Raw genomic sequence first — 25,036 nt, forward strand, 5'->3', positions numbered from 1 at the left:
ACAGATATTAGACTCAATCCCACAATATGACACACTAAATGATATATCCGTAAATGATTACGACTGGGTGGTTTCCATAGCAGGCGGCGACGTGAGCCCTGAAGTAGAGAGAAAGACGCATACAAGAGGCAGCACGGCGCGATCAGAGCGCGATCTCCTCACACAGATGGGCTGTCTGACTCACCCATGCCATGGTTTCTCTGGCATTCATATTGAACCGGACCAAAGGAGATGTCAGTATATCCAATAATAATGATAATATTATGAGGACATTGCATGCATTATTCAGAATATGTTAGTAAATAATTAAGTGTATGTGGAATATTTGAAGGTGTCTTCAGATGTAAGAGGATTAATAATTCAGGAGTCCACTAGTCCAAGCAATTAAGGAATCTTTATTTAACTGCTTGCTCTCGTTGCCTCTGTCAGCTTTAAAACCATGATGTTTCCAGTCAAAGGCCAAAATGACAAGTCACTGAAGGTATTGATCATGTATTGACCGTGTATTATTAATTGTGTCCTCCACAGGTCCCTGCCGTGTTCGAGGCAGAGGATTCAGTTTCACCTGCCACCCTTCAGAAATGAAGATGTGCATGGAGACTTTTCTTGGAACGCCGGCAAAGTGCCGGTGGTGGAAAGTTCCTTCCCTGTCTGAACAGATGAGTCCCCTGCTGTTTTCAAACACAGACAGAGGGTCCAAGTCTATAAAAAAAGCACCAAACATGCACTAACCGTTAGAATAACACGCCCAGGCACTCTCCACCTACTGGTGTGTGTGTGTCGCCTCTGGTCTCTGACTGGTATGATGGTGTCCTTAGAGTCTGTCCTGTTTTACTGAAAGAAGGACACAAGAGAAGCACTTGTAGCACCGTAAGTCTCTGTGGACAAAAATGTCTGCTAAATGTGTGCTAAATGACTAATAAATGCTGTAAATGTAACAGTTTATGTGTTAAAGAAGCATAGATCATGAAAGAAATGTGTTTTTAGACAGGGATATATATATATATATATATATATATATACATACACACACATGCACACTTGACATGTACTTCCTACAAATGTTATTTTCATTAACAAATAAAACAAGAAAACAAAAAGCAATTTCACCCAAATGGAGCTGTGTTAATATATTCTGCTCCAGTCCTATTGTAAGAGTATTATGACTAGAATCTTTTATGATTGCTATCTGAAAGGCATGTAACTGTAGCATCAGTCTCCCTCCATGTAAACAAAGAATAGATTATTTTGTACTTGAATTCATTAGTGTCTAAATTTCTTGGCACTGAGTAATGAAAACTAAATAATGAGTTTAACCTTTTCAGTCTGAGTTCATGTGCTCCTCTTGCCACTGCTGTGGGGGAGACAGAACACAGCTAGCAGGATAAATTAAACTATTTAAGAAATAAACTCAGGCAAGGGTGTCACTACAGCTGTCAGTACAACTCCCTCCCTCTCTCTCTCTCTCTCTCTCCCCCTCCCTCTCTCTCTCTCTCTCCCCCTCCCTCCCTCTCTCTCTCTCTCTTTCTCTCTCTCTCTCTCTCTCTCTCCCTCTCTCTCTCTCTATCTCTCTCTCTCTCCCCCTCCCGCTCTCTCTCCCTCTCTCTCTCTCCCTCCCTCTCTCTCTCTCTCTCTCTCTCTCTCTCTCTCTCTCTCTCTCTCTCTCTCCCTCCCTCCCTCTCTCTCTCTCTCTCTCCCCCTCCCTCTCTCTCTCTCTCTCCCCCTCCCTCTCTCTCTCTCCCCCTCCCTCCCTCCCTCTCTCTCTCTCTCTCTCTCTCCCTCCCTCACTCCCTCTCTCTCTCTCTCTCCCTCCCTCTCCTTCTCTCTCTCCCTCCCTATTTTTCACTCTCTCTGAGCTGAAGAATGGTGTATGCAGACTTGTCCCTACTTATCAATAAATCCATTTGCATATTCCTAAACAGTGCCAGCTTTATCTTGGCCTCAGTATGCTTGCTGCTCACTGTACTGTTGTATGCTACCTGATATATGCACACCCAGTGGTGTGAAGGGCGGGCGCTAAGATAGACTAGTTCTGAACACACTCACACACACATACACCTCAGCCAGTTACATACAGTCATCATCTCATAATGCTGGCATATTATCAAGTGGTAGACTATATTATGTTTGCTACATGCTGTGGGTTGTATGCTGTAGTCTATATATTGTATGGGGAATGATGTATATTGTAGGCTTTATGAGCTATGCTATATGATATAGGTTATATGATATATGCTATAGGTTATATGATATATAGTATATGCTATATGTTATATGCTATGGGTTATATGATATATGCTATAGGTTATATGATATATGCTATATGATGTATGGTGTATGCTATATGCTATAAGATATGGTGTTTACTATATGTTATATTTTATATGCTATATGGTATATGCTATATGCTGTATGATAATGGTATTATGAATCTTCATCTGATCTCTGTACTCTGCTAAGGAGTTCTGCAGTAAACACTTCCAGCTCTGCGTGTATGTCTCACACACACACACACACACACACACACACACACACACACACACACACACACACACACACACACACACACACCCCTATCAAACCCCCCCCCACACACACACACACACACACTTAGACAGACCTTAGTCCTTAAAGACTAATATAACTCTCCATCTGTGTCTACACTTTGGGATATAAAGCTCTCCTCTGCTTTAGTGCATTTCTCATAGCTACACCTTAATGCCACTTCACACGGCACACAAAAGGACACAGAGCTCATTTAGTAAAGTAACAGGGCGGTGACGCTTGTGCAGCCTCGTCCTGTTTGGTGGGTGTTAAAGACATTCATAAGGAGACCTTCATAATGGAGTGTCGTGAGTGCGGCGAGGTTCAGAGGGAGAGCTGCACATATATTTCCACACCTGCTTTTAGAAATCCATATCAAAGCACTGACAGCACTTTGCCCCTCCCCCTCAAATCCTCAGTACAACTTTGGGTATCTGTGTCCAACAAGAGTTGCTATGGCAACCATTGCTGTCTCAGGGAGGTCCAGCTGTCCGGGACCAGCACAAATGTTACAGTGTACAGACCGCCAGGTGCACTGGGTCTGCCACACTTTGCTGAGGAGAGAAATTCAAGTCGCACGTTTTCCCACAAAAACATTCTGCATCATAATTTTAAAATGTGTGCTGGACAGTGAGTGTGTTTTTCAATAGTTCTTTCATTCCTGAAATAATTATTCATACATATAATCAGCATATACTTTATGTAACACTAATAATCAGTATATATCTAACACTAATAATCAACATATATCTAACACTAATAATCAGCGTATATCTAACTCTAATAATCAGCGTATATCTAACTCTAATAATCAGCGTATATCTAACTCTAATAATCAGCATATATGTAACTCTAATAATCAGCGTATATGTAACTCTAATAATCAGCGTATATGTAACACTAATAATCAGCGTATATGTAACTCTAATAATCAGCGTATATGTAACTCTAATAATCAGCGTATATGTAACTCTAATAATCAGCATATATGTAACACTAATAATCAACATATATGTAACACTAATAATCAACATATATGTAACACTAATAATCAGCGTATATGTAACTCTAATAATCACTATATATGTAACACTCTGCTCATGTCCAAGAGTGCACACACTCTGGTCCAAGTACAAGATTCAATTACAGTGAATGATTGACTTCAGATTATAATAATAATAATGCCAGCTGTGGCAATTTACAATTGTTTGTAAAATGTGTAAAAGCCCATTTTGTACAGCTATATATAGGAATCACCTTTATACACCAAATACATGACATTTTTCTTCACACCACACTAGGGTCAGAACTACATTCAGTAAACAGGTTTGGGAGGTTTGGAATGTTTGGATTTAGTGGAGAGTCTGCAACAGTGCAGCAATGCAGTGCAAACATATTCCCACCAAAATGGCCTGAGGGGACGTGGTATATCCACCCCTCTGTTGTCATAGCTAAGAGCCTCACCAGTGTGTTGGCTGGACGTGAATGTGCCGTGTGGTGTGTTGATTGTAAAGCATCCTCTGAAAGGTGCTATATAAGTGTAACTTCTTGTTACTTTCTAATGACACTCCTATTAGAATCTGTGCATCTTCAGTTTTAGTAGACTGCAAAATACTGGCAACCAGAGGAACCAGGAGAAGAAACAGGAAAGGAACCGGGAGAAGAACCAGGAGAGGAACCAGGAGAGGAACCAGGAGAAGAAACAGGAGAAGAAACAGGAGAGGAACCAGGAGAAGAAACAGGAGAGGAACCAGGAGAGGAACCAGGAGAAGAACCAGGAGAAGAAACAGGAGAGGAACCAGGAGAAGAAACAGGAGAGGAACCAGGAGAGGAACCAGGAGAAGAAACAGGAGAGGAACCAGGAGAAGAAACAGGAGAGGAACCAGGAGAGGAACCAGGAGAGGAACCAGGAGAAGAAACAGGAGAGGAACCAGGAGAGAGCAGACTCTCTCTAACCCACTTTTGATGACAACACCACTAATCATGTAAAGTCTGTCAGACACCAAGGAGGTCATTTCACTGCTAATTATTAACCCCAAAATGAAAAAAACTCAAATGGAACTTTTACTTACTGTTACGATTGCACACACACAAGGAAGAGGCTCCAATCAAAAACCAGGAAGACAAAACCATAACTGAACCACTTGGTGTATAACATAATGTTGGCAATGATTCATGACGTGAGTGTGAAGGAGGTAAGTTTAAGTAAGGGAGCAGTGATGAGGGAAACATTGATCAGGTGTGTGCTGGTATTCCAGTCAACCAGAGATGGGTGTGGCACTGCGGGGTTGAGCGGGATTCCTGGCATTCGTAACACTTACAGAATCTATAATTACAATTTATAGTCACTTGAAGAGTCTAAACCAAAGTCTAAACCTAAGACTTGTTTAGGATAGTGGGTTTTGCTCATTTGTCCTAACCAGAGCTTGTTCCTAACACATTCTCACACTGTGTGCAGGTTTGGGAAGAGAACCTGAGTTGAATGCCAAAGGTTCAGATTCACGACTCAGGACTCTGTTATTCAGGCAGAGTACTGTCACCATGTTGAGTATAAGGGAAGCAGGTCATTACCTGCAACCTGTCAGTCATAAGGAGCTCAGATTAAAACACTGGGACCTTAGATGCATTTTCACATGTCTCTCCTGCTGATGGAGTTCATTCATCTCACCGGTGTGATCTGTAGCCCAAAGCCCAGAGCTGTGGTTGAACATAGATCTTGTCTTCCAAAGCCTTTTTATAACCAGCTAGCTAATAAAATACGACACAGAAAGCCTACATTAGGTTATGTGACATGTGAACTAAAGCCTGTAGTGCTGTAATACTCCAGTACTGATTTACCTACAGGCACATGTAATACTCCAGAAATACTCCGTAATACTTCAGAACTGATTTACCTACGGGCACATGTAATACTCCAGAAATACTCCGTAATACTTCAGAACTGATTTACCTATGGGCACATGCTTCTCTTACAGCCTTTAGTCATGGTCATAGTACTCATATTACACATATTACTTATAATATTCATATTACTCATTTTACTCATATTACTGACAATACTCATATTACTCGATATTCATGTTACTTATAATTCTCATATTACTCAGTACTCATAGTATTCATAATACTCATATTACTCATATTATTCATATTACTCATATTGCATGAATAATTGTATTTAAGGTTCATTTTTGAGGTAATCAGTCAGGACATGCTGCACATACTGTGATGCAGGATTTGTAGTTTTATGTCGTGGAGGGGAATGTAAGCAGGGTTTTTTAGCTGAACCCGCGCCACAGAAACGCGGCGTCGTCCGGAGAGATTTAGCCGCAGTGAAACACAGGCCCCATTCAGCTCACCACAGGGTTTGGCGCTGAGCCTGAACAAAACCGAAAGAATTAAAATGCAAATGAGCGGTGGATTACAGAACAGAACATCTCATTTCTGCATTTGCCTCCAAGAGTCACTATTGTTTCTTATTTACACAAGCGGCGCCATCATACGTAGTGATATGGGAGAAGCCTGGACACTTGCTTGACCTTTAGCGGGTGTCTCACTACTCAAAGCTTCATCTTTTTCTCTTTTTTTAATATATTAATTTATTCATATATTTATTTGTTATTCTGGCAGCACATCCAAGCAATCCTGGATACAGAAAAACAAACAAACAAGACTTAACATGTGAAGCCAGTGAACATTACCGGTTGCGTGTTTATGCCAGCATTCAGCACGGGCTGCGCGCGAGTGATGCCTTGAAAGCTGGACGCGCGCTGCTGGACGCGCGCTTCAGGCGGGTCCTCCGCGAGCCGTGGGCAGGCAGGCGCGCGTGTGTGATGGGACGTCACACTCAGGCCTTTATTTCTTCGAGTACGTGCGCTCTTCTGGATGCCGGGGATTTGGTAAATGGCTGTATTTGTATAGCGTATGTATGAGCGCTCACGTCTTACAGATCTAACAGACATCTTTATTCGAAGTGTCCCTCTGTATCCTACCACATGTATCAATGAAATGTATTAATTGCTGCCCACGCGTTTAATGAATTTAAATGCGTCACCGTTTCTTCAGCAACTACATACACAAGGAGATTTCTCAACCTCACTTGACTCTGGCCGAGACTCACAGCTGTTCAGTCTAAAATCGCTTTGGGTTGTTGCTACTTTGTCATTTCACGCAGGATAATTGTGCAGTTTTTGGTCACTTGCGCCCCCTTGTGGTGAATTAATTCACTATTAATAATGTTAAAGAAGAAATGTTGCTTTGTTATACAGCTAGACGTTACTGGACGCCTATTTCAACCAATGACAACATAACAGTTCCTGGAACTGTCTATATAAATGTAACAAAATTATAAATAACTGTGTTATGCATTATTTAAAGTCTTTACTGAGGGACCATACTGAAAGTCAAAATCTTTGACTGTAGTGAATATAGTAGAATTCAGTATAATAGAAACCAATTGTTGGTGTATTGCAACTACAAGGCTACCATCTTTGTTTACAGTGGACATCAGGGCTGTTTGTCACAACCCCCATCAGCCTTTTGGTTGTTCATGGTAACCTGCTGTCATTGTAACCTTTTGGTGGTTCATGGTAGCCTGCTGTCATGGTAACCTTTTGGTGGTTCAAGGTATCCTGCTGTCATGGTAACCTTTTGGTTGTTCATGGTAACCTTTCAACTCCTGGCTCTCTGTGTCGTATGGCCAGGCTCTTTGGTGAGTTTAATAGTTATTGTAGGGTGTTGTTTATGTTGTTCAACAAACTCTAGCACTTATTGTCTATAGCACTTATCATTGTTTAAGACAGACCTTATGTATTTTGCACTTCTAGGTATCAGCATTTATCCCTGTATTCTACAGTATTCTTGTTCATTGGTATGTTTAATTGTAACCTACTATACTGTACTTGGATATATTCTATGAGTAAACGACAAAGCACTTTTGTAAGTCGCTCTGGATAAGAGCGTCTGCTAAATGCCGTAAATGTAAATGTAAGTTTAGCGATTTGAATAATGTCGTCACCGCGACCTTCTTAAAGGCATGTTTGTTCCCTCGTTCAATAGAGAAAAAAACTGAGCACAGAGTCTCTGTTAAGCACTACATTGGTATTGAAATGGAATGACTGATCCCCACCAACAAAGAATGTAGGAGAGTGGGAGTGCAGAAAGAAGGTGTGCAATATCACCCCCTTGTGGTTACAAGAGGAACACAGGACAAATAATACTTGATTGGTATTGGTTTGTAGGCATGGGTAACACTCAGGGGTTACAGCCTTTGACTCTCTTAAAGACCATAATGGAATTAAAGTGCTGCATCAGAAAGAGGTCAGAAGCTGAGCAGTGCCACATCTTTTACAGCTGCCCAGAAGGAAGGCTTAACCCTAGAGTAGCATTTTCATTCAGCCTTCTGATTATTAGTCCAGTACCTTAACCACTGAGCTACCACTGCCCTTACTACAGTAGTAGTACTACAGACCTATCTCAGTCTGGTAATTATTTGTCCTGGTTTTGACATACTCTCTAGTGAATTTTTTACTCTGCAAACACACAAACTCAAATGTCTTTATGTAATGGTGTACTGTAATGTAGGGGCAGTGGTAGCTCAGTGGTTAAGGGCTTCAACTAGTAAGCAGAAGGTTTCCAGCTTGCTACTGTGGGCCCTTAAGCATCATTTGCTTAAATTGTTCTCATAATAAATTGTCATAATTGTACATTGCTTTGGATAAAAGAGATACAGCTAAATGCTGTAAATGTAATGACTTTGTTTTGTGAACTCAATGTGTTACATTTATAGTTGTAATTTGAATTCAGGTTCAAGGTGACAATTTTAACTTTTTAATTTTAAACCAATATAGTGTGTGATGGCACCCAAAGCAGAGACACTGCAGTGAGATGAGTTCCCAGGGGGAGCGTGCACACCCCTGGAGCTCTGACTGTCCTTCTCTGTCACTACAGCATAACTTCGGCTGGATCAAAGGTACACAGGCAGACATACAGTCATCCAGGACTGGGGTCGACAATGCCTGTAGTTCACTGTGGGAGATGTCCACCTCAAGAACGATTTCTCACAATTTCTCACTAAGGCCTCAGTGGGGATGGACCGTGTGCTATCACAGTGGTTGTGCTGAATTCTGACAGTAGCCTCTTCCTCTTAGAGCGTGATAGTTTGCCTGGCATGGGAAACCAGCCTGCCAGTGCAGCATATCTGAATCAACAATCAGCAAGCACCACCTCAGGGATATGCACCTTAAATGGGAGTGTGTGGGAGTGTGTGCACAGGAAGTGGAAAACATAGCTTGCAAAACTTCTGCTGCCAGGCCATCCAACAGAAGCACTGCTGCTCCGTTCAAGATGCCACCCAGGCCAATCCAGCAGACAGGGAGCCCTGGAGGTCCTGTGTGCTGGACGGTGGAAATGTTCGTTTGTGCAGGTCAGAGGGGCGTCCAACCCAGTAAGAGGAGCTGTAACACGGGAGCAGTTCTGAAAATGTCCCTACTGTCTTCATGTTGTGCTTGATGGAAACCTGTCATAGTGAATGTCTTCATGTTATCATCTTCATGTTATCATCCAGGCTCAAATAAGGAGCTCAGTTTTCTGGGTTCTGCGAGCTGTTTTTTTCACTTCACCATATAAAACATGAAAAGAAAAACCTAATTTCCAAATTAATTAAAAAAAAGTCCAACAACAGAGAAACTGTTCATAACAAATAAAATCAACATTTAAGTGTAGGCCTTACGTCACGAAAGGCTCAAGCAACAGCATGTGCCTACAGCTCCCTCTGCTGGCTGTATATGCACAGTGCTCCAGTGTAACATCCCCATAGGTTGCATGCAAAGAGATTAAAGTGTTTTGTGTGTGAAACGTGCGACACCCTCGTGGGGTTGTTGATTAAGAGACCTCAGCTTCTAGCTGGGATGATATCGGCTGTCCATCTTCCGCTACTGCAGAGGAAAGGCCAAAGACCAATGGAGGCTGAAGTGTTCACGAGCGATGCACACTAGACTGGGCTCTGTGAATAATGTTTTCAGCCCATTATCATGGCTTAATCCATAACTTGAATTAAGTACTTTAAAATGAACTGATGGATAACTCAATCTTTTTTTCTGACACATTAACTGATGACCATTGATAAATGCTAAATGGGAAGTTAGAGAATAATATCAAACAATATAAATATTTTAACCGTGAACCTATAGTGTTTGTTTGTTTTACAGTTTTGAACAGAAAACAAGAAATGCATAAACAAACACACACACACACACATACAGCCAACAGCAAACAAATGTAAGATTAAATCCTTTGGTATTGTATTAGGTGTAAAGAATGTGGTCAAAGGGTTAGACAAATCTACCACTCTCCCTTTTAGACTTTCAGTACTTATGACTGACCTGCTGGTACACGTGAGTATATCCTTCAATTTTTGGCTTTTTCCTGGCGCATTAAAGATCTGCGTTGCCCCTGAGTTTTTTATCAGCTTTCTTTTTCCTCTGTCACTGTTTTGTGAAGAGAGGCTGTTGTCCCTTATTCTCTCCCTGCCCCTGTCTCGTGTGAGTTTTTACACATGAATAGGGTTCAAGGTGAAAGGTGAAGCAGGCAGGCCCCAGATCACCCAGCGAGACAAGCCTGCGCCATGCTTTTGTAATGCCCTCCCTTCCTGTGGCCCCAGAGAGGGAGGAGCTGTCCTGGCTGCCATTTTAAAAAGAGGCCTTCCCCTCAGCAGCCAGGAGACCAGTGCGTATGTAAAATAGATTCATGGTCAATGATTTACAACTTCTCTGACCCCGCAAGGAAACGTGCTTTTGTGTATGACATACAAGTTAATTAGCTTAAAAAAGGTTTTGTTTTTTTTTTTTTTAATGGGTATTACTCACGCCAAGCTGCAGACCAAAGATGTGTTACTTTCTTCAGCTTTTAAGCAGGGAAGCTGGACTCTAAGACCCAGAGATGTTTAATCATAGATGAGTTACTAAAGTAGCAGGTTTGGCCATGTCTGCCCTCCTGACTGAGGTAGCAGAGACACTACAGTGGACACGCTCATCTTAATTACAGAGACACTACAGTGGACAGGCTAATCTTAAATCCATTTATCTCTGAACGGAGCTTGTGGGAATTTACTGAAAATGCAAAAATATTGGAAGACGTTTATTTTTAAAAAAATGTGGTATGATAAGATTTTTCCCAGATTAAAGACATTAGATATTTCACATTATGACAAAAATAATTTCATTACATAAAGTCAAACATAAAATAATGAGATACCACAGTGTTTCAGACTTGAAAATAATATTGGTTAATGGTATATTACCTGGGGGAACACGCCAAAACAGAGTGCAAAAAACGAAATATTTTTCAGTGTTATTTGTCTGCACCATTGCTACATGCTGTCATGAATTCACGAGAAGAGCAGCGAACACTAGTAAACTCAGGCTGTTGTCTCCTAAGGCAGGACTCTGAGTTAGGGCTCTGTACAGTTCTGCTGCTGTCTGAATAGCCTTTCTGAGAGCAGATCATTTGAGTTCATTACTTTTATGTTTTTAAATTATAAAAATGTTAGAGGCGAATTGACTAAGCGAATATCGACCTTATCAAAGTGTTAAAAGTAACGACATTCTAACCTATTTATAACTAGAATAATAGGACATGTTCTTCAACACTCAGACCCTCCTGTAGTGCAACGATTTAACGTAACATTCTCGGGGCCGTTCGCGAAGTCCAGATGACGTCCGCTACAAGCGGGACTCCGGCTCGCGAACTTACCAGAGTGCAAACAAGCGCGCGGGCGCGGGCGCGGGCGCCGGCTTCCACTCCGCTGAGTTCGCGAGCTGTGGGTCGGAAGTAGTGTGTATGCTAATGAGGCGTCGGGCTGGATATTTACGCTCCGCGGGCGCCGCCCTTCATTCAGCACATGGCGAGGAGCGCGCTGCCTGGGCGCCGCTCGCGCACTTTTGGGCTCCGCGTCGGCTCGGCCCGGCCGGGCGCGTGGCGACGGCTCCGTGCAGCCTGCTGGCGAAGTTTCGCTGGTGTAGTTCGGCCGCTTTGCCCCGGAGAGGGGCAGGACACGGTGAGTGTGTACAAGTGCGTGAAGATGGTGGACTACGCTGGCGAGCAGCGCGCGCGCTGGTCGCGGACCTGTTGTCAGCCTTTCCGCGCGCTGTTGTGTGTCGGAGTGAAACGGGCTCCAGCGGAATGGCGGAGCTACCGAGGGCTCGTTTCTCATTTCGCAAATGTGTCTGTTTGTAGGCGCGGTGTCGAGAGAAAAACAGCGTAGTAAGAAGCTCGTGTCCACCATGGCTCGAGAATGAGGGAGATTTGAAAAGCGTGCGCGCTTGCTGCGGCGCTGCCCAAACTACCGCTCGACCGAGTTACTTTCCAAAACGCGACACGCGCCTCTTATTGCGTTTAAAGTGAACTATCGGGAAGTTTGAGGCGGATCGGTCCGACAGTGAAGTGGTGCGTGGTGCTGCGCGTGCGGTGGCGAGTGAGTTCCTGAGTCCCCAGAACAAAGCAACAGCACATGGGCTGCAGGCCGCGCGAGGCGGTTAGCACGGCTGCTAACCAGCTAGCGCTCACGCACAGTTCCGTACGCCAGTAGTGCTTTAACCGCAGATGTGAGTCAGTATGCAGGTCTGCGCGGGCTGCCCGCCGCAGCTCCGACAGCCCCAGCGCTGTGCGCGCGGTAGTTTAATAAAGCGAGCTGGGCAGGGCGCGCTGGCGGCTGTGCGGGGCTAGTCCGCGGTGTGGGCTCGGGCCGGCGGAACCCGAGTGTGCGCAACTTCAGTGTTTACTTCAGTGTTTACTTCATCGCAGCAGCACTTTGGCTCGGCGCCTGGTTGTTTTTTGTAGCTGCATGTTCAGGGCGCCACGAGCCTGCGCGACACTACATGCGCTCGAGCGCTACTGGAGCCCGAAAACACGCAGAAAAACCCACAATTAGCACGGCCGGCTAACACCACGAGAACTACCGCGCTCGTGGGCTGTAGTGCGAGTGGACTAGTGATGCCAACCCTTGTCGGGCACGCTTTAGTGTGTCGTGTTCGACATGTTAACTGTGACCCTTTATCTCGAGTGACCCTTTATCTCGAGGCAGCTGGCGCGCACTCTGTCCGCAGCCCCGTGCTCGACTTCGCCCTGTTTGGTTTGTTTCTGAGCTCACGAGAGCTACGGACTCGCGCCATGTTGGTGCAGCCCGTGGGGGAGGGGCGCGCGGGCGGAAGCGCGCATGCGCGAGCCTGTAACGCGGGACGCACAAGCTGCTGCGCACGTTCTCTCGGGTCGTGCATCTTCTGAAGTGTGGCCAAGGTTTCTGCTAAACCCGACGCTCTTGTGCAAACAAACAGGTTGAGCGGAGGGTACAGGAACGTCGCCCTTATAGCACAAAATGCTCGGTGTCCTCGAGCTCCACCAGTTGCATGAAATGAACGGCTGGATGGAAGCCGTTAAAAAACCGATTAAGTTTATCTTTTCGGAAACTTGTCAATTAAACCAATTGAAGCAGAATGTAATGACGTTCTCCCTCCCCTTTTTCAGAATGGAGCCGGCGTCACCTGGTGGAGAAGGCGCTCCCTCCTAGAAGACCCCCTTCCGAAGGGCTCGTCCCCGTAGGGTCAAAGTGCTTTCAGTGCAGGTAGTTCTGTGCTGTACCTACTGCAGTGGAGGCACTTCAGGCCCTGTGCTGACCACAGCCCTGTCACCTTCACGCACCCCCTGCCATGTCCACGCGGCCGTCTCCGCACGCTCTGTCTGGGCTTGGCTTTCTGCTACGCCTGCGCTACTGTGGAGACTAAGCTACTGCTTATGCTAAGGTGCATCTAGTGCAGATAGTGGAATAGACTAGCACCTACTGCCCTAAGTGCCCCTTCTGGCATAAGGGGCCGGGTTGTCTGCCTGCTGTGATTGGCTGCCCCTTCCTCTGTTCTCATGCAGCCCTCTGCTAGTTTTGCATAGTTGCACTACAAGAAAAGTTGAGTTGTGCAAATCTATGCAAAACTGATGGTGGCCTGTGTTCCCCATCACATCTGTTAATCTGGTAGGAGTGTGTTAGGTCTCGTGTGTGAGTGTGAGTGAGTGAGGTCTTCAGTAGTTTGTCTTGATCTCTGCAGGTGTTTCCTGGTCCCAGCAGTACTAAAGTGCTGATAGTGCACGTAGTTAAACGCTTCTACTGCAGTGTGAGCACTTGAAGTACTTCTAGACACGGGCGTCGCGGGCGCCGCGGGGACGTCGCCTGCCACAGCGCTCTCTGCTCTGGTTAGTTTTGCTGGTTTGCATTCAGCGTTCACTGTTGCTGTGCAAATCCATGCAAAACTGATCATGGCTGTGACTGAAGCGAGCGGCTGCGCTGCCCTGCCCCTTCCTACGCAGGTTGGGATTGGTGGCAATGTTCTGTGCTGGTGGAGTATTGCACTTGTCCCGGCCTGTCGAGGACGTGGGGATTTACCCAGTCAGCTCCCTCTGTGGGTGTGGGGTGAGGTGCCCCCATCATCCCCTCTGTTTGTCTGTTATAAAGTCTATTCCTTGGATCCTTTGCCTGTGTGCGTTTGTGAAATTTACCATTGTTTAAGTCTTCATGAGATGTGGTTAAAATAACTTGGTTGCAGTGTGCTGCTCCAAATGTGTATGGCAAATGGCAAACAAATATGAACAAAAAATGTGTTCTGGTGTCCCTTTTACGTATATTAAAGAATTTGTAATACTGATCAAGAATGGTCTGTTATTTCAACCTAAATAGTTTTACATTTTTACTGAGAAACTTCCTGCAAGTTAGTAATTGCACAGCCAGTCTATCTTGAATCGCTGCATTAAATATATTACCCAGACAGGTCTTTGTCATAATTTTACTTTGGCAGGTGGTGTGTTTTAGGAGTGCCTGCATGCTATTGGGTAAATTAACTTTAATTTTCATAACTTAATAATCAAATAGTTCTGTAGCAGTGTCACTTACTGGTGTTTATGGTGCAGTTTGGCCAAATATCTTGTTAGGTCAATTATTTGAGTTTATTTTAATTAGGATGAACAGGCAGGTTCATCTTGTTAACATGGGCCCACTAACTTTATTCGTTTTTTCTTCTGTGCGGGGATTTAGCACTTTAACCGGGTGTTCAGAAATCCGTTCCCAATAGAGACGGGAGCAGAGTTCTTTTTCAAATATCTGTCGTCTAAATGTGCTATTTTGGCACTGACCACTAGAGGGGGCTGTAGCCTAGGCTATCCGGTCCAGTCCTTACCTCTCCATAACCTCCCTGGACTGTGCCGTGTGTCTGCATGCCTCAGCTAACTCCTAACTGCTCAGACCTCGTGGAGATTGCACCTCAGCCCCCTGTGCACTTTCAGCTTTGCAGTAATTGATAACTGAAATTTAAAGGTCAGAAACTTTGTTTCAAATTGGTGCTTTTTTTTACTCTATAAAAATTTGCATGTTGCAGATGACCACCCCATGTTGTACATTTCATTCTTTGAGTTTCACTGTTGGTCTATAAATATACCTACTAAATGTCCAACACTTACTTGGCTGAGGAGACACCAAGAGGCTGTTCATGGGATAACAAGACAGACATTTTACACCACACGGAGGTGTAAGGGTTTCCAGTTTAAAAATAAGGTTTACACAGATTTATTGGACTTCATCTCACCGCTGTTTTACCAGAAATGACTTTCTACCTTCCATATCCCTCACATCTTTCAAAGTACAAAATGGGTCATATTTTAGGTATATAATCATAACCATTTACAGATACAAACAACTAGATAACTGTGCCAGAGTGAAAGGAATCCTTCAGTTGTGGTCATGATAATGTGTGATGGAAAAAATACAAACAGGATACACAGCTGCATTAAACAAGGTATCTCCTTAACTGATCATTAAACATGGTATCTTTTTAACTGATCATTAAATGCAGTATCTCCTTAACTGATTATTAAACACAGTATTTCCTTAACTGATCATTAAACACAGTATCTCCTTAACTGATTATTAAACACAGTATTTCCTTAACTGATCATTAAACACAGTGTCTCCTTAACTGATTATTAAACATGGTATCTCCTTAACTGATCATTAAACGCAGTATCTCCTTAACTGATTATTAAACACAGTGTCTCCTAAACTGATCATTAAACACAGTGTCTCCTTAACTGATTATTAAACATGGTATCTCCTTAACTGATCATTAAATGCAGTATCTCCTTAACTGATTATTAAACACAGTATCTCCTTAACTGATCATTAAACACAGTGTCTGCTTAACTGATCATTAAATGCAGTATCTCCTTAACTGATTATTAAACATGGTATCTCCTTAACTGATCATTAAACGCAGTATCTCCTTAACTGATCATTAAACATGGTATCTCCTTAACTGATCATTAAATGCAGTATCTCCTTAACTGATTATTAAACATGGTATCTCCTTAACTGATTATTAAACATGGTATCTCCTTAACTGATTATTAAACATGGTATCTCCTTAACTGATCATTAAATGCAGTATCTCCTTAACTGATCATTAAATGCAGTATCTCCTTAACTGATTATTAAACACAGTGTCTCCTAAACTGATCATTAAACACAGTGTCTGCTTAACTGATTATTAAACAGTGTCTCCTTAACTGATCATTAAATGCAGTATCTCCTTAACTGATTATTAAACACAGTATCTCCTTAATTGATTATTAAACACAGTGTCTCCTTAACTGATTATTAAACACAGTGTCTCCTTAACTGATCATTAAATGCAGTATCTCCTTAACTGATCGATAAATGCAGTATCTCCTTAACTGATCGTTAAATGTAGTATCTCCTTAACTGTTGTTAAATGCAGTATCTTCTTAACTGATCGTTAAATGCATTAGTCCCTTAACTCATCATTAAATGTGGTGTCTCCTTAACTGATCATCAAATGCAGTATCATTTCATCCCAGACTGTAATCACTACACAATATCAGAAATGGCTGCAATAATTTCCTCCTGGTTTTGACAGGATTTAATATCAAATATCTTAAAATCTTCTGTATGATGACTTTGTATTTTGATTAGTTAGAGCTACTCTAAATTAAATGTCTATATTTCTACTGGTCTATATTTCTGTCTATATTTTTCCATGTCTTTTTAAAATTTCTCTTTTATTGGACATGAAGCAATAAAGCTGGATACAGGAAACGGAGTCATTAATGACAGGTACTGAATTATCCTTTCATTTCACAAATATTTATAGTATACTCCTCTCATTGTCTTACCAGCCAGAAGATAGCAATGTGAGCTATATAAATAAAAAGTGCTGTATAAATAAATTGCCTTTGACATTGACAGTAGTGTTTAAACCATGTTTGGCTTTTTTTTTTTTGGAGGGATCTGATATGCTGCTGATCTACTTTCAGACTGTGAGAGATGACTGGAGTGTTTTGATGAAGAGCTAATAGTGATGTTCTCTGGTTTCCTGTTTTAGCAAATGTAATTAATCCCTGAACTGTGATCAGTCATGGAGAAAACAGGAAGTTGCCTTATGGAATAATAAAACCTGAGAAATCTTCAGCCAGCTTTCATGGCTGGGCTTTGGGACCCTGTGGTTTTAGACGTAACGTAATGAGAGCTGGGCTGGGTCAGATATGCTCACACAGCAGGTGAGGGGCTGTTTGGGAGCTCTGCCATGTCCTTCATGTCCTGCTGTCCTCTTACCGTTGCTTCCTACAGACGCACCCTAAAACCAGGCCTGGTCAGTTGAAGTTCTTCATCACTGAAGAAGCGAAGAGCTCTAACTACTGAACGGACTTAATTGGGTCATAAAGATCAGTGGCACTGCAGCTCTGGCCCTGTGCTTAGACATGCAGATTCTCAAAGGTGGTGAGAATGAAACAGGAAGTGGGATCACTGTCGCAGTCCAATCAGAGTTAACGAGAAGCTTTAGAGCTGCAATGTTTAATGTTTTCCCTGATGTAACAGACTAAATTCCTGTTATCAAGTAATTGATCGTTAATGTTAGCTGATTCATGATGAATCCCATGTCTTACAGCAAAGACATAATATCCACCACCTTTGGTCTACAGGATATGAATCGCCCATTAGATTTGTGTAATCTAGACCTTTTGTTAGATTATTCAAACATATTAGATTAACCTAAATCAACTCATTAGATTACTTTTCGATGGTGGCCTTCATTAATATAGATGAAACAAAGTTTGGCTTCCTCTCACACCTGTAAGGCTCACACCTGTAAGGATGTTCTTACCTCCACATCCATCACCTACTGAAGAGTGGGGCCAGTGGAAGTGGTTTTGCATGAAAATAATTAGGAATAATCAGTCAGAGAGGAGGAGGTTAAAGAAGTCCTTCCTATGCTCTTTCTCTGATCTGCAGGCAGAGCGATGTGTCTCTTGATGAAGTGAATGGGAACATGTTTTGTGTTAGTTATACACTGTTTTCTGCTTCTGAGGGTTTTTGGGCCAATTAATGTGCAGCTCCTCTAGGCCTTAGGCAGTGCTCCTTCTAGGAGTCCTCAGAGAAGAAAATCAGTGCCGTTTTTGTTATATATGTGCATTACCATGCCAAAATTTCTGATTGTTGACTATTAGTTCCTGTATTGTGATGCCCTTTGGGTACTTGTTTCCTGTGTCCTTTTGCTGTTGGTCTTGTTTGAAGGGTAATGAATGTTTCCTTGCTGTTTTCTAGACTGTCCTGCAGGCTGTGGAACATACATGGAATGCAAAGCTTCTCACTGAGAGGTACACAAGCCACAAAACAGTCTGCATTAGGTGATTTATTTGGCTAGCCTTGCTCATGATTTAATCTGTTTAATGATGGTGGACTGGTGCATTTTCACTTCTTAAGATGATCCGCTGACATCACAGCAGCTTCTGCCCTGGAAAGGAGCAGGTCAGCAGTCCAGTGTTACTGTCTGTTGGATGACCAGGGAACAGATCACAGCAAACAGAGGACTTCGCTTACTCATTAGAAGATACGAGGACACTCACTGATACCAGCATGTACGGCTTGTCAAAAAATCCACAGGTACTGTGTGTCTCTGAGTTTAATACCCACATTAGAGAAAGACTCTATTTCACCAGCACTCTTTTGTTTTTATTTTATTTTTTTCAAAGGAATTTGCAGTCATGGCCATGGAGAGGTGTCAGGGATGTAAAATGGGGCATATCCATATGCGTTTTGTCATTTCATGTTTTTGTGCCCTTTATGAGCGCTTGGGCGGGATCTCAAAAGAAGGAATGTAAGTCAAGGTATCTGTATTTTCATTAAGACATCAAGCAACAGATCATTTCTGTGCCGCAGTGCAATCTGCTATGAATCTTGGACATGGGCTGTGACTACAGTTTGTTCATGGTATACCATCTTTGACCTTAACAAACACACTTCTGATCGCATATTACTAACAGTTTTGAAACAGATATCCTTAGTAACATAACAACAATTTAAATGGTTTTATATGTAACAATCCATAACTTTAGCTCCACCCTTAACTAATATATAATGTGTAAATTTCATAGTGTATAAACACGATACTCTTTAGTTTTAGTGAGTCGTAGCTCAGTGGTTAAGGCACTTGTCTACTAATCAGAAAGTTACTAGTCAAGCTGCTACCACTGCCAAGTTGCCACTCTTGGGTCCCTGAGCAAGACCCTTAACCCTCAATTAGTCAGAGTTGTACTCAGTCATAGTTGTAGGTCATTTGAGATAAAAGTGGCAGCTAAATGCCCTAACTGTAACAGTAAGACTAGTTTCTGGTGAATGGTCTGTTTCCTGATACTCTGTGGTTTAACACAATAACCTGATTAATTGTTGTGGTTTCTGTAATAGTTTTCTTATGTCAGACTTGCCCTTCACACCCCTGTGTTTCTTCTTCTGCTCTTGGTACTTGCTTTTCATTTTCTCACTGCAGGTTAAACAGTATGATGTTAATGAGAGCCTCCGGAGGTTTCAGATGATGACCCTCTGTCATACTCACACTAAATGTGTCATACTCGCACTAAATGTGTCATACTCTCGCTAATTTGTCATACTCTCACTAAATGTGTCATACTCGCACTAAATGTGTCATACTCATACTAAATGTGTCATACTCTCGCTAATTTGTCATACTCTCACTAAATGTGTCATACTCGCACTAAACATGCCATACTCTCACTAAATGTACCATACTCTCATTAAATGTGTTATACTCGCACTAAATGAGTCATACACACACTAAACATGTCATACTCGCATTAAACGTGTCATGCTCTCACTAAACTTGTCATGCACTCACTAAAAGTGTTATACTCACATTAAATGTCATACTCACACTAAACATGTCATACTCACACTAAACATGCCATACTCACACTACACATATCATACTCGCACTAAACATGTCATACTCGCAGTAAATGTGTCATACTCATACTAAACATGCCATACTCACACTATACATATACTCGCACTAAACATGTCATACTCGTAGTAAACGTGTCATACTCATACTAAATGTGTCATACTCTTACAAAATGTTTCACACACACTAAACATATACTCACACTAAACATGTCATACTCACACTAAACATGTCATATTCTCACCAAATGTGTCATACTCGCACTAAACATATACTCGCACTACATGTGTCATACTCACACTAAACGTCATACTCTCACTAAATGTGTCATACTCGCATTAAATGTGTCATGCGCTCACTATACTTGTCATACTCTCACTAAACGTGTCATACACTAAAAGTGTCATACTCACACTAAATGTGTCATACTTGCACTAAACGCATCATACTCACACTAAACGTGTCATACTCACAATAAACATATCATACTAACACTAAACGTGTCATACACAATTTACATTCAGCCATAACTGCAGAACTTTGTATTCTAGTTCTCTAAGCCTTGTTGTTCCATTTTGGGCAGAGCGATATAGAATATTTTAAACTTTTTTGGTTCCTTTAAGAATAAACCTCAATTGGGAACATTTTGTTTCCTGGGATTCTGTTAAAAGGGTGCTGGGATCATAACACGAGTGACGTTAATAAAACGTTTCATCAAATGTCAGTGCCAAATAGTGTAAGTGGAGGATAACACTGACAGCTTACACTCATCTGTAAAGGGGAAATCTGGAGCCAAATGTTTATACATCAGCATGAAACAGAAGGAACCATGTCTGAACCATGAGTTGGATCAAATGATGGATGAATATTCATCCAATAGTGAACATTCATTCAGTACTAGAACATTCAGTTAATAGTGAACTTTCATTCAGTGCTAAACATTCATTCAGTACTGGAACATTCAGTCAGTACTGGAACATTCATTCAGTACTGGAACTGTAACGGCCTGAGTGCCGCAGGGCGCGGAGCAGGACGCATAGACTCCCTTGACTTTGACAGACATTTATTGACATTGAACGTATATGATGATGGTGGCACTCACACACTACATTAATGGTGGACATGACTACACATTAACCGGCTCAAACTGTGTGAACGTCAACACAGGCTACAGCAATATTAACAGTGGTTACACAATCATTAGCAGTGGCTACGCAAACAGCAACAGACATCAACAAACAATGATCAACAACGATACACACACTAGCAGGGGTTTATATACAGATGGACACAGAACACTAAACCCCGTGCAGGTGTGTGATATCACGAAGGGCGTGGTTACAAACGACACCTGTGAGTCTCCCTGCACGTGGCGGGCCATGCCTCCGGGGGGGGGGGGGGGGGGGGGGCGTGGGGGTTAGCATGCCCTGAAAGAAACAGTCAGTCAATAATGAACTTTCATCCAATAGTGAATTCATTCAGTACTGGAACATTTAGTCAATACTGAACTTTCATCCAGTAGTGAACATTCATTCAGTACTGGAACATTTAGTCAATACTGAACTTTCATCCAATAGTGAACATTCATTCAGTCCTGGAACATTCACTCAACACTGAACTTTCATCCAATAGTGAACACTCATTCAGTACTGGAAAAAGAGGATAAAAATAGAAAGCTGGGTTGTCTGACTGATGGTGGCAGCTACCAAAGGTAGCTAGGTAGCAGTGCTACTGTGGTACCAGTAAACAAGGATACGTACAGAATTATTTGAAGCCAAACAAATAACTTGTGCTTGTGATTTTGGTCATTAGATATTGTTTGGTAATTTGGTAAACCTAGAAAAAGTAGTTAACAAATGATCTGATTCTTACGATGATTATATTTAATGCTGTTAAATATTTACAATGTCCTGTTCCCCAAAAGGAAGGCAAACTGTGACAACATTGTATTTAAGTATGAAAACAACCACTTTCATTTAATTTTCATCAAAGTTTAAAATTGAAGCTATTGTATAAAGCATGTATATCACAGAAGGCCACTCGATGGGAGCAGTTTCTCACAACGGCTCAGCGCACCACACCACACCGCACTGCTCCACAGCGGGGGCATGTCCACTTGTGAAGTGCCTCCTTCTTTACAAGTAGTATGGATAGGGACTTTTTTTCTGGAAGTGCTAATAAAGCCAAATAGCTAATAACATCTTCCTCCATTTCAGTGTTAGAGCTGTTAGAAGTATTTCCTTTAATGTGATCCAAACCTTACTGGCAAGCAGTAAGCAATGATTGCTCAAGCACTAGAAATACATTTACATTTACAGCATTTGGCAGACGCGCTTATCCTGAGGGACTTACAAAAGTGCTTTGTCATCTACTCACAGAACACTCATAGAGCTGCCAGATAAATACACGTATAATGGAGCGATGGCATTGTACGAAATCCATAATGAAATCCATAGTTATTAGTTCAGAACGCACATCCGATTTGTCAGTAATGATGCACTATAGTATCAGAAACCTGGACTAAAATGTAAACAGTCCCAAGACAAGCTGGCGAAACAAGACAAGCTGGAGAATGTTTGTGCATAAAGATTTTTTCAGTTACATGAAAGAGGAAACCAAAGTGCCTGTTCAGGATGTACAATGGCAGTTTTAAAGACAGCCACAGGAATGATTCCCTGGTCATATTTGTTCTATGTAGGTTGTGCAGATTATTATTAGCTGACAGAGAATATGGATAACATTCATGTAGTCTACATAGCATGGTTAGATGTGTGTAATGAATATCAGGATCATGGATTTAGAGTGAACTTCTCTCTGTTGGGTGAATTTCAGAATTTCAACACATCCTGGATCAACCTGACAAATTATTTTACCTTCTGTTACCCCAGCTGACTACATTACAAATCTGACCACTGCCAGTTGTCCTAGTCACTGAAATGTGTCCTGAGTCTGAAACCATCAGTTGGAAACACTGTCTTGGGAAAGTTGTAAAAATGGTTCCAGCTGTGTAGTCTTATGGCTACGTATTATTCACGTTTACAATAAGAGACAACAACACAAAACAGAATTTATGTCTGTTGAATAGAATGTAGGATCTCCTACCATGTGCTATCCATCAAAACGCAGAAGTTCAGTTTAGGTAGTGGTTTGCATAAATCAAGGTAACCTATTCATAAAAATGGAAACGATTTGTTTTTTTAATTATTTTTTTAAATTAATCAAATTAAACCAGTACAGCGTGTTACAATATTAGAAAACTAAGCCTATAACCTCTCAGTGATATAAATATTCGCTGTTTTAAGCGTTCCAATAATTCCGATATTTACGCCTTTATCCGAGCAGCGCAAAATGTGCTATTTGGCGTAAATATCACCGACAGTGTGGTATAAAGTCGCTGTTATTAAGCGAAAAGCGCTCTGGTTTGACTTCTGGGTTTGATACTTCGGTCTACATCGAGCGAAATCAAACCTCATATTCCAGCTATTTTGATATATTCTGACTTCTGCTCCCGTGCCAAAGAAGCTCTGCTCCGCGCTGGGCGTTATTAACAGAGGAAACCTCGTGCTAATCGCCCGTTCTCGGTTCACGTGTCCCGGTCATTCCCCTCCCTCCACCGTCCACAGCCCGCGCGCTCCGGGAACTTACCGGTGAACAGGAGCTCGTGCTTTAGCGCACTTACGCTGAGTCCGAGGAATAGCAAACCGTTACATGTATTTTCTACATTTATTTTTGCAAGGACTGAGAGATGTTTTTTCCGTCTAGACTAGCAGAGAAAGCACGACTGCCAACGCGGACTGCAGCATCTCCGAATGCGCTTCAGTAGGGTTAGCTCACTCTCCACCTCGCTCACACGCGGAGGACGCGCGATGTTCGCCGTGTGCGCCACTCTGTGCGCTTTTGCGCTGCTGCTTTCAGTTGCAGCGGATCCTAAAGCAGGCAACTGCAGTGGGATTAGAGACGCTTATATCGCAATGGGTTTCAGCTCTGAAGACGTCCCAGAGCAGGAAACTGGAGGTAAATAGTGCACTTAAAACGCGCTTTAGTACGCGAGCAGACAAATTGTAGCAATGAACCACTGATGGAGTAAGAGTCTTTCATTTAGAATTGTCACAAAATATGATTTCTTTATAAAGGCATTTTAACTTGGTGATGGGCTAATATAGTCTGTAAACCTGCCATGTAAATGAGCCTGATGACCGCGCTAATCTGTGTATAAAGTACCCAGATTTCCAAAAGTTGATGTTTCTGCTAAGATGTCAGCGACAGTAGCGCCTGCCATGCAACCAGTAATGAAGGCAATGCTGCCACTGTACGCCAACATAGAGGCTCATCTACGGATCAGATACACAGATGCTTTTCATTCTAGGTTTGATTCTTTGTTTCTTACATGGACTGTCCTTACAAAATTGTCATTCATTTTATAATAACAAAAATGACATTTTGTACTATATATATATATATATATATATATATATATATATATATATATATATATATATATATATATAAACGCATGTGCTATGATACTATGTATTATTTTAACCATTTTTGTCGGACTTTTGGATTTATGTATGGGCAGTGCCAAAAATCTATTTTGTAGGTTCAGCTAAAACGGCAGTTTTAAAGTATGAGACCCAACGTAAAGGTCATTCTCAAGACAAACGGCACCATAAATTCTGATTACTTTACACAACATTACCTTAGTCATTACCTTAACACAACCATCAGGAACTATGGAACCTGCACAAGGAAAGACAGAAAAACAGCCTAAAATGTCATATATGACAATCATGTATTCTTTGTACATTCCCTAATTTCATGTTTTTGGACAAATATCAATCTCACTTAATATCTTTAAATATCTGTCTCTCCTAATTATCTTTAAATATCTATCTTTCTTAATATGTTTAAATATCGACCTCTCTTAATATAGTTCAACATTCCATCTCTAAAATGTTTTTGTAAAGCTTTTCTGACCACATAAATGTGAACACAGAAGTGAATCTGTATGTGGCTGCGTGGTTTCTCATTGACGTCTGTGTTAGGTCCTTAAGGAACTTCAGTACATTCTGTCTGGGGTAAAGTTTTAAAATTCATATTTTTATGTGGGTTTGTGTATGAGTGTGATAAATTTATGTCTGCATGTGTGTGTGTGTGTGTGTGTGTGTGTGTGTGTGTGTGTGTGT

General features: G+C 42.0%; 1 protein-coding gene and 1 long non-coding RNA gene across 3 annotated transcripts in view; one reads left to right on the top strand and one right to left on the bottom strand.

Annotated features, from left to right (window-relative positions):
* Nucleotides 1-495: 495 nt before the first annotated feature.
* On the bottom strand, nt 496-6,302 carry LOC118240801. The gene is made up of 4 exons (XR_004775638.1): nt 6,246-6,302; nt 5,769-5,923; nt 768-834; nt 496-671 (listed from the first exon to the last, which is right to left on the bottom strand). It is a non-coding gene; the product is annotated as an uncharacterized LOC118240801 (long non-coding RNA).
* Nucleotides 6,303-11,448: 5,146 nt separating this feature from the next.
* gpc6b (glypican 6b) overlaps nt 11,449-25,036 on the top strand; it is a 58,877-nt gene continuing 45,289 nt past the window's right edge. Inside the window, exons 1-5 of one of the 2 annotated variants that reach the window (XM_035522812.1) lie at nt 11,449-11,599; nt 13,066-13,162; nt 16,669-16,708; nt 18,197-18,249; nt 18,356-18,535. Coding sequence is in view for 1 of the 2 variants with exons in the window: in XM_027031168.2 (XP_026886969.2) it covers nt 23,660-23,864 (205 nt within the window). In the remaining variant the exon portion in view is untranslated. Of the gene's footprint in view, nt 11,600-13,065; nt 13,163-16,668; nt 16,709-18,196; nt 18,250-18,355; nt 18,536-23,453; nt 23,865-25,036 lie in introns of those variants that run through there. The other variant, XM_027031168.2, reaches the window with a different exon arrangement.

The sequence above is a fragment of the Electrophorus electricus genome, chromosome 25 (genome assembly GCF_013358815.1).
Source record: "Electrophorus electricus isolate fEleEle1 chromosome 25, fEleEle1.pri, whole genome shotgun sequence".
Lineage (NCBI taxonomy): Eukaryota > Metazoa > Chordata > Actinopteri > Gymnotiformes > Gymnotidae > Electrophorus > Electrophorus electricus.